The 11023-nt window shown below is 42.1% G+C and overlaps 1 protein-coding gene across 1 annotated transcript; it reads left to right on the top strand.

Annotated features, from left to right (window-relative positions):
- Positions 1–4213: 4213 nt before the first annotated feature.
- RPS5 (ribosomal protein S5) lies at positions 4214–9260 on the top strand. Its single transcript, XM_075186396.1, has 6 exons — positions 4214–4320; positions 5382–5487; positions 6826–7035; positions 8341–8469; positions 8929–9027; positions 9141–9260. Exons 2-6 carry the CDS (start codon positions 5383–5385, stop codon positions 9207–9209), a joined length of 612 nt encoding a protein of 203 aa, XP_075042497.1. The 5' UTR covers positions 4214–4320; position 5382; the 3' UTR covers positions 9210–9260.
- The last annotated feature ends 1763 nt before the right edge of the window (positions 9261–11023 follow it).

Raw genomic sequence — 11023 nt, 5'->3', positions numbered from 1 at the left:
ACTGTCTGGTCTCAGGAGATATCTCTGCACCCTAAAAGTGTATCTAGGTGTGCAGAGAGGTTCAAGAATGTCCAAAGCACTGCGCAAAAGTGTAAATGTCACATCAACATCCAGCCCTCATACCGCTTCACACCCTCCCCTATTATTAAAATGAACTTTTCAGAGTTTTTCTCCCAAAATACTGTTCGGTACCCTCATTTATGGCTTAAATTAATTCAATTGGCGTGTGTGAATAATATTATTACTTCTCCGCCAAAATGCAACACGGATGCGCAAAACGGGTCCCATTAAAAGTATGGGACGAGATCCAAGGACCGCAAGTTGAGATGGTACAAAATTACAGTCCCTGTGCGAGTGGAAAAACCTCATCTTTGTTCTGCTTTGCAGAACTTGATAACCCACCCCGTACTTTGCGAGAATCACCCTCACCCAGCGTAACTCATACTTGCCAACTCTCCTGGAATATCCGGGAGACTCCCGCATTTCGGGTGGGTCTCACGGACTCCCGGGAGAGTATGGCAATCTCCCAAATGCTGCGATTCTCCGGGAATCGCAGCATTTGGCCACGCCCCCACTGTAAAATGACGCGTTTTGCGTCATTAAGTCACGTTTAAAATATAGTTTAATTATAGTTTATTATTATAGTTTATTTATTAAAAGCTTCTTAAAGTGGAACACTTATTTTAAACTATGACTTAATGAGTGTGGCAATCTCCCGCATCTGCCCACTTCCTAGTGAAGTGGGCAGGATTAGGGCCAAAATGCTGCGATTTGGTCCCTCCCCCCACTGTAAAATGACGCGTTTTGCGTCATTAAGTTACGGGGCGGGGCCAAAATGACACGATTTCAGAGCCCCGCCCCCCGCACGCCCACCTGCCCCAGGAGGCACCCGGATACCAACTCCAAAAAGTTGGTAAGTATGGCGTAACTCCCCCCCTTCAGCCTGTGCAATCTATTGTCCATGCACAAACACTGCCACATTGCTCCGTAATCCCATGAACCCCCAGCGGAAATCAAAGCGTATTTGTCCAAATTGAGGGTGTTTTATGCTTCATAAATAACCTCCAGGGGTAGATTTATCAAACCTTCGATAAAGGAAAAATGGAGGGGTTGTCTATAACCAATCAGATTGTAGCTATCATTTTCTAGAGTGTACTTCATAAATGATTGCTAGAATCTGATTGGTTGCCGTAGGCAACACCTTCACTTCTCCTTCATAAAAGGTTTAACTAAATCTACGAGGGTCTGAAATGCAACTTGTCCATTAAAAATTTCACTGAAGCAGAATCTTGCTTACAAATCATTAGTATTTGTCTTAAATCCTAGATTCAGTGCATCCCTTGTTTAAACTACATGAGGACTAGGCGTAGCAACAACAAAAGCATATTAGACAATCTCCATTTTTCTAAAATATTTGCCTCCATATTGTTTCTGCTTTTCACAACCATTAATCCATATATTGGACGGTCACTTTTAACTGTTAAAGGCTCCAGGTCACTGTAACTGTTAAAGGCTCCAAAGGTCCAGTAGCTGTACAATGTGCTAATTTCTCAGGGGATGCGCTACTTCTCTGCAGTCTGAGCGGGACCTTTCCCTGTATGGCATCATGATCTGATTTTGCTGTCAGTGAGGTCATGCTTTTCACTTATCGTGTTATCTTTTTTTTTTGTGAACCATAGGAAGACTAAATCTGGCTTTAACCATCTGCTTGTTGAAGTTCATTTTGGAGCTGACAGCAAATGCAAAATCAACTATCAGGTGATGCTGAATCAATATTCATAAGAAGGGAGCCTATCAAGTCACTAGGAACTAATGACATCAATGAGGCACGAGGCACCAAGGGGTATATTTACTAAACTGCATGTTTGAAAAAGTGGAGATGTTGCCTATAGCAACCAATCAGATTCTAGCTGTCATTTTGTAGAATGTACTAAATAAATTATATCTAGGATCTGATTGGTTGCTATAGGCAACATCTCCACTTTTTCAAACCCGCAGTTTAGTACATTTACCGCCAAGTCTCTGATCACTACGGACTTTAAGAGCCTTGTTTTATTGAAGAGGGCAAACAATACAGTAGGTAAAGCAAGCTGGCAATCCCACCAGATCAAGGGGTAAATGTATCAAACTGAGAGTTAACGGCAGGTTTGAAAAAAGGAGATGTTGCCTATAGCAACCAAACAGATTCTATTGTCATTTATTTAGTACATTCTACAAAATGACAGCTAGAATCTGATTGGTTGCTATAGGAAACATCTCAACTTATTAAACCCGCCAGAAACTCTCAGCTTGATACATTTACTCCCAGGAGTGGAAGAATTTAATATTCATACAAAACTAAAAATGACCTATTGCACCATTATGCTTAATAATAATAATAATAATAATAATAATTAATAATAATAATAATAATAATTGGGTCCCGTCAGGTAACCGTTTTTTAGCTTCATTTGAAATCAATGTCATTGAGTAGTTACTTCATAATTTGCAACTTGAGAAATAAAAAAAACCGAGTTTCACGGTTGAACAGGCTTTTTAGCAGATGTACAAATTTCTGGTGATACAGTGTACAATTTCTGCTTTTGCTATGTAGTTCCATACTAACGCGTTTCACCTCTGGTATGCGAGTTCTTCAGCGGGGTCATTTGCAAGAGCCAACAACTCTGTACACCCAACTGCTAGTGCAAAGCCTGAAAGAACAACATCACCAAAATATGCATCCAATTTACTGCCCCCTATCCCATCCTCTCTCCACTTGCTCTACTTTGGTAACCACCTTCCAATTTACCCTTCATGGACAACATCCCTGCACAACGCCAACGCAACACCACCCCAGACGTCAATCTACAGGACAGAAAGAAAACACCTACAGCTTTTCACGGCTATGAATGGATAAGTCACACTAGCGATCACTGATCACTATGAGAAATAGCATGATTTTCACACACAGGATTTTTCACCTAGTCTAATAGTGACATGGATGCAAAAAAATGCACATCCTTTTCTTTCATATCTAGGTCTGTGCTGCACTATTTCTAAGGGTTCATACCCACTTGACAGTCATATCCATTATTTCCAGGGTCACCATACCCACTGGTGTTTTTACGAGCAATGCATTATGGTTTTCAGAATGCATAGTTTTTCTATGCTTTGTGATTACCACTGATAACGCCTACAGTAACCCTTATAAGCCTAGTCAGGATGCTAACAAAGATACATGTCAAACTCAAGACAAGCATTTTTGCTAGAATTAAAATCCTCCAATGGTTTAGTGACCTAGGTCCCTCTTTATTATTACCCACCGCATTTTCTACACAATGTATTTCAATCCTCATTGCAAAGATAAGGATTAAAATATTGTGCATATTTATTTAAAAAACCTCAACAGGAACAACAGTCACAAAAAACTGCTGCTCCGTGAATACCTGTCTCATCTCCTCTGTGGTCACTAATGCAAATGGCCACCTTTGTGCTGGTGACCGGAGGAGAGAGCAATAACATGCGGTGAGCCCTCTACCACAATGCTCTCCCCATATAAGCAGAGCTGAAAAATTACACATACGGTAATGTACGCCAGCCTGGGCTGTAATTCATAGAAAGCAGGCATACCTCCTGGTGCCTGGCTGGTTTAGTGGCGGGGGGGGCATAGACATCTATGGGGGCAATACTAAATAAGCCCCCTAAACTCGTTTCTTTTTGTAGTTTACAATAAAAGCATAAACTGAAAAAATAGGGACAAATATTTACAACCTAGCTCTGGAAATAGGACTCTCAAGTTGTTGTGGAACTACAAGTCGCAGCATGCCTAGGAGCGTGCATTGCTGGAAAATCACAGGATACCAAACATTATTATTAACATCTTTAAGTGCCTGTTCCCATCCTCATATATAAACATTGTCTGACATAGTCTAATTATTACACGTGTTCATGCCGATTACTGTAACAGACTAATAAAGTTGATTCACACACAAGTTAACATGGCGCCATCCCCTTGCTAGAAGGTTTCCTAAAGCCCACGCCGCCACGCCAGCACTTAAAATGGCGACCCGTCTCTCAAACCCCCCCCCTTAAAAAATAGCTTTGCCAGCTCCGTCAATGGCGGCCCGGTAGTGACGTTCAAGCTCCGTCCCTGAACAAAGATGGCGCCTATCGCGCAGCGCGTAACCATAACACGGGCAGCGCGGTACCTTCAGGTGAGGGCAGAAGTTGCGTTTTAGGCCTAAGCGGAAGTGTGGGCCCCTGTATATTTGAGCAGGAGACCCCGCCCCGGCCTCTTTCCACTCCAAACTCCAGCCGGTTAGGACACAGCCGAGCAGACACGTGAGTGTTATATGAGGAGAGAGAGGATCCCGACGTTTTATATAGCGGGACTGTGAGCCGGGGGGTGCTGGGTGCAAAGACTATTAGAGGGTTAGGGTCACCGGGTCACTAAGTGTGGCATTACCGGGTGTTCCCTGAGTGGGGCTGACACGAGTCCGGGCATGGGCCGTACAGTCCATAGTGGTGGATACACGTTATAGCATTAGTTGTATTATTTATATATATATATATATATATATATATATTGTGTGTGTATTTATATTATATCTATACTATACACACTCTCTTACTTCCAATGCTACTTATGTCAGGATTCTGTTTTCCCACCTTATATCTTTTTATTAGTGGTTATTATTTGAACATTGTAATAGATACTATATTGTCCACGTTGCTTGTTATTGGTTTAGTAAATAAGGTCCCAGTAATTGTAATAGTTGGAGAGTCTGTGGCAGCTAAAATCTGACTTCACAGGATAAACGTTGTTTTATAGTAAATGCAGAGCTCATGTGAGCTGTCAGTTTAAATGTCCCAGACCACAGAAAACAGCTTATTTATATTGCTTTTATTTGTTTTGTCACTGCTACTATAGTGGCTAGCACTGGCGGTCAAGAGTTTGTTTGCCGACCAAGGCATTATGTGCGTGGAGTTTGTATGTTCTCTACGTGTTTGCGTGGGTCTTGTCCCCTGCACCAAGAAAAAGTTAATTGGCTGCTATCAAAATTTGCCCTAGTTTGTGTCAGTGTTAATGTTGGCTCAATGGGACAGCGACTAATGTGAATGAACAATATCCTCTACAGTGCTGAGGAATTAGCGGCACTATATAAATAAATGATTATGTTGGAAGTGATGTCCGGCCAGTGTGTAATCCGGCCAGTTATGTATTTCCTCAGTTATATAGAAATATTTGTTTCATACCCAATTTCTCTGATCTTTCAACAGAAATTGTGTATTTTGGCTGGTGCTCTTATGTTCCCTTTGAAGCTTTAGGGACCGTCCACAACAAGGTGCTGGTTTGTCACCCGAACCCGCTGTAATCTCCTCACACTGTTTGTGTTTTGCAGGATGGCAGATTGGGAGACTGTTCCTGTTGGGGCCGAGACCCCTGAAATTAAACTGTTTGGGAAATGGAGTACGGATGATGTCCAGATCAATGACATCTCGTTGCAGGTAAGTGTTCTGATCACGTCTGTGGTGACAGGAAGTACTGATGGGTAGTGTGTGTGTGTGTGTGTGTGTGTGTGTGTGTGTAACTGTCTTGACTTTTGCTGTTAAAAGCAAACTTAAGCCTGTTTTCTAGAAAGAGAGATTATTTTGTTAACTTGTTTAGCCATACAGGTAAACTCCTATGTATGAGGGGCATCAGGATTTTTTTTTAGCAAGCCTTTCCCACAGGAATTAATTCAATTAACATGCCAACAGGCTGCACTGTTCTGGTTGCCTTTATGTATGTCTAACATGGCTGCAAGCGAGCAGACCTCAATGATTTGTAAAGAGGGGTGATATTTGGCAGGTCTGTGTAACTGACATCTCAACTTACCAATGTCTCACGAGCGGCGTTTTCTATGACTGCGTCCGCATGGAATGCGGAGGGAGAAACATCAGTAAAGGGCAACAGTGGGTAGAAGCACGTACTTCAGGATCGCTATCCAGACATTTGGAGTGCAAGACATAACAGGCGAGCAGCTGCAGATCAATTCACTGCAAATTTCAACCTATGGTGCAAGCAGCCAGTTTAACCGATCTGTGAAGTCCAGAGCAGGATATTAGTCTGGTTGTTGCATAAACCGTTACTGGCAAATGTGGGATCAGTGAAGAGTGCGGACAGTGGACCACCGATATGGTCAGATGAATCATCCTGCATCATGTTCTCAACAATCAGGCAGCCACTCTTGTTTCACCCACCTAAGCAACTCTACAGCCCTGTGTGCGTTTCTAGCAGCGGAAGGTTGTGGTCTGTCGGTGATGTTGGAGCGTTTTTCCTGGCGTGTGGGTGCAGTCATTCCATAGAAGGAAAGGTCAACACTAATCTGTACTTAATGGTACGGAGTGATCATCTTCACCCCATGTTGCAGCATATCTTCCTGATGGGAGGGTGTCTTCAAGGAATACTTGGCTTGTGCAATGACACTGATGTTGGCCATATGTCATGGCCTTTTCAGTCACGAGATATGAATCCAATTGAGCATTTATGGAATATCCTGGAACCATGGCTGGTATATTTTCCACCAACCGGGCATCGGTTAAGTGACACTTTGTGGAACATTAGTGCTGCACCGCTCCTGCGCTGTTCTGCGTTGGTAGACTTAATCCTGCAGAGTATACAGGTCGCACGTAGTGGCTCAGCGACATGTCAAGTCTATTTATATCTGTTTAATTTTTGTTCACTAGGTTTGCATACATTTTTTTCAAGCAGAATAGGGCACACTGTAATTTATATTTACGTTGTGTGGATATATATTTTTGTATAAATTGTGGCTGTATATTCATGCACGGTATGTCTTTCAGGATTACATTGCCGTTAAGGAGAAATACGCAAAGTTCCTGCCACACAGCGGAGGGCGTTATGCCGCTAAGCGTTTCCGCAAGGCTCAGTGCCCCATCGTTGAACGTCTCACAAACTCCCTCATGATGCACGGTAGGAACAATGGCAAGAAACTCATGACCGTCAGAATCGTGAAACACGCGTTCGAGATCATCCACCTGCTGACTGGAGAGGTGAGCGGTAGCTGTCATCTGTGCTGTAAGATCGCTCTGTGTAAGGCTCAGAACATATATATTAGTAAAATTATTGGACATCGACGTGCTTTTCTTCACTAGATTGTTAAAGGGACTTTCACCCAAATAGAGTATTTCTATAAAAACCCAACTCCCCAATAGTTGGGTCCCAATACCTGAGCAGATCCGGTGACTGACTGGTAACTCCTCAGGCAGCCAAGAGACGTTGGATAGCCAGCTGGGAGTTTCACATAGTAGTTGGAGGGAGCGGTATTTAGAAACTTTACATTAGGGTGGAGTTATTAACTAAATTTCCTTTGTGTCTATGTCCAGTTTACTACAGAGCAAAACTACCCTTGAACCACACCCGACTATCACCATTTATGTTTTACGTCTGCATATTATATATCTGCATTCTCCGTGACCTGGGTTGTGCATGCATTTGTTTGTGGAGTGACCACTCTTAAGCGTACAGTGTATCATATATGTGACCTTATTTACATCTCCTTATTAACCATGTGAGATCGTGCCGGCTCCCTGCAGGTTACATCTATCGCTTTACTGACAGTCTACACATCCCACATCACTCAAATCTGATTAACATTTCTGGAACACCTACTTAGATCTACATTTTATAGGTAGCAACATAACTTATATAGAGGAACTAGTATATTTGGTTTGATAGGCCGTAACGTGACACAATATGAATATTTTGTGTGCATGTTGTGTTTATGAAAAGTGCTCAAAAGGTAACTGAACTGGGCTTTGCCAAATACATGATCTATTCACTGTTTTGATCACGGCTGATAACTACCGGACATGTTAAGAATACTAAAGGGGTATACTCCAGATATATATTTCAATATCCATCTATTTGAGGAGTTTTGCATGCAGTTCTATTTCCACTTTTATGTTTTAGAGTGGTTTCTCATTGAATCCATTTGTACTTTTAATTTTATTTGTGATTATTTTATTTTTTTGGCTACATATGCAGTGTTTTGCGTTTAATAAATTGTGAATTAGATCTGCAGTCCACAGTTCATGTATTGTAGTTATTCGTTCACCAGTGCATAATGTCTTTTGTTACATTTTGTTTATTTTTGAGGACTGCAGACCTCGTGCACTAACTAACTACTGCCATATGTAGCACCACAAGCATGATCTACAAACCCCTTCATGTATTCAAAATGTGTCTGAAAGAAACCTGGGTAATACCCATAATGAAGATTTTCTTCAGATCTGAGTTAGTGGGCCATGATGAAGGATGTGTACTTACTAAAATGCTCCTTTTCTTGCCATTGTCAGAACCCTCTGCAGGTGCTGGTGAACGCCATCATTAACAGTGGTCCCCGGGAGGACTCCACCCGTATTGGCAGAGCCGGAACAGTGAGGAGACAGGCTGTGGACGTGTCCCCTCTGCGAAGAGTCAATCAGGTGATTGGGACGGTGGTATCTTACACTGGTTTCAGGAAGTTTGTGTTCCCTGCACTGGGGACCCCCCACCATAACCATACATGAGCTGCAGGTGCCCTGAAGCCACCACTGGTGTCAGCGGCTGTCAGTCTTTGAAGGCTTGCTCTATATGTATCTTGTATGTAATCCAGTTTGGCAACTGAAGTCAGAGCACACACAACGTTGTCTGACCACACAGATTCGGTGATCTGGCTGCGGGTCTAACACGCCCAGCCGAAAGATCCTGTCCAGTCCATCAGGTTATCATTGCAATGAGCAATGTTTAGACCACACTTAGTGATTTTTGGCCTTTTGATCTATGACTATTTTGGACAGACAAATCAAACCATGTGTACATCTCTAGAGAGTGGGCACGTAGCGCTGGAGTGCAGGGACTGTTACCAGATGAGTGTAATATAACTTATTAATATCTCCTTTCAGGCTATCTGGCTCCTCTGCACCGGTGCTCGTGAAGCTGCTTTTAGGAACATTAAGACCATTGCAGAATGTGTGGCTGATGAGCTCATTAATGCAGCCAAGGTAAATGGGTCCAATAAAATGTATAAATATTTCTTATGACACAAATCTATCCAGCTGACTTTTGTACAGTAAGGACACAGTGACATTAAACATGACTATCTTTTCCTTTTCAGGGCTCCTCTAACTCCTACGCCATCAAGAAGAAAGATGAGCTGGAGAGAGTTGCCAAATCCAACCGTTAAGTTGTCAACAGCCTCAATGCTTCAAGTCCTTCAATAAAAAGATTTCAGATATCTCATGTCTCTGATAACTGTTCTTTGTGAGAGAGTTGTGTTGTGGGGGTGCTTCCAGAACCTATTTGCTTTACCCCTGGAGAAATTGAGGGTATTCTTTGTGACCTCCAGGGTTTGTTCCATACCCTATCTTTGGTTGTAACACCTGAATCCCACCTATTGCTGTAGATGTAGTTGATTTAAGTTTCTAGATTGAAATTTGTCCGGCGTCTGACACATCAGAGAATACATTACATAGCTGGCCGGCCTGGTGTTTAACTTTAAGTGTGACCCTTTCATTCCATTTATCAATTTTTAATGTTAATGTCTGGAAAACTTGATGTCGCTTTGGGTTGGGTGAAGAGAGCTGCAAAATATCAGAATACCGGATGAATGTGGAAAATCTTAGTGTTGCAGCGCTTCATCTTTTATAAAGGGGTTACTTAGTCTAAGCAACTGTGCTTTACAGACACTGGTGCTGGTCTCTGTCCCATAATTACTTTTCAAAACGTGCCAAGTGTGACCCTAACAAATATGAATATATTCCATAAACACCATTAGATTACCAGTAGTGACTGTTAAATCAACCTTCTGCCTGCACAAAATAAGAAATACTCATTGTGGAACATTACAGAATCCTTCCAGTAACTTGTCCCTAGCCTGTAACTCTCACCTTTTAGGACAGCTGGTTAAAATATTTGCATTCAGTACGAAATATAGCTATCAAATGTCCATCTGGTTTTGTGCACATACGTGTTTGCCCAGATGTGCTAATCTCAGACGTTACTACCTGTTGGCAACAATAAGAATGTAAATCAATTAAAATGTGACGCTGCTGCAGGTCTGATTTGCACAAGTGTAATACTTTGTGCTTTAACCTCTATATGTAACAACTTAGCAGTGAGGGTGTTACAGGTGAATGTTTCGTCTGAACAATTATCAGATGTTGATGTATCATGAATAACACATGCAGGTAGGATTAGGGTTTTCTTAACATTGACTAGAACTGGTGCAGGAAACCCCAGTCAGTATACTTCATTTGTCCTGAGATTCTCGTGGGAGGAAAACCAGGACTCATATCCAGTTCACGGGTGAGATTTCAGAGTATTGATGCTGGCTGTTATACTGATAATTAGATGCCATAATGAGACATTAGGTGGCCATATTACACCTAGATACATGAGTTATAAAAAAAAAAAACTTCTGATCCCAAATTCTAAAGGCTTCAAATTTATCTCCAAAGTAAGACCTCACCAGCCATGAATCCCAGTCAAGTATTGTGTTCTACCCTGGAATGTGTGGTCTTGCAGTGTACTTTGCTCTGGAACCTCCAAGCACTGGTAAAGGATTATAATATGTAATAAGGACAATGTGTGTGTATTGTCTGCACCTGTCCATTTAGGACATGATAGGTACTAGATATAAAGTTGTGCAGTGTTCAGAGACTTGGACCAGGCTCAATGAAAGCTGATAAAGCAGAAGGCACGTTGTACTGGGATTTTATGGATAGGAGTAATTTTGCTTTGTAGAACAACATTTATAAGACACAATTGGAAGTGAAGTTCTCTAGGGTGTAACCACTACAAAATATATTGTCCGTCCCCCCCATCTGGAGGCTTGTGGCATCATTTACATGCGGCCCCTACCTGTTGGCAGCTATGTAACAGGTCACAAACTATAATATCCCTCTGATCTGTGCTACCTGCACGTTCCAATCTGAATGTCCAGGCCGTTGGGGCTGAGCTCTGAAAAGCTGCTGATATGTGATCTTATTAGAACGTGCA

The sequence above is a fragment of the Mixophyes fleayi genome, chromosome 9 (genome assembly GCF_038048845.1).
Source record: "Mixophyes fleayi isolate aMixFle1 chromosome 9, aMixFle1.hap1, whole genome shotgun sequence".
NCBI lineage: Eukaryota > Metazoa > Chordata > Amphibia > Anura > Limnodynastidae > Mixophyes > Mixophyes fleayi.
This window is presented reverse-complemented; position numbering and strand designations above follow the sequence as displayed.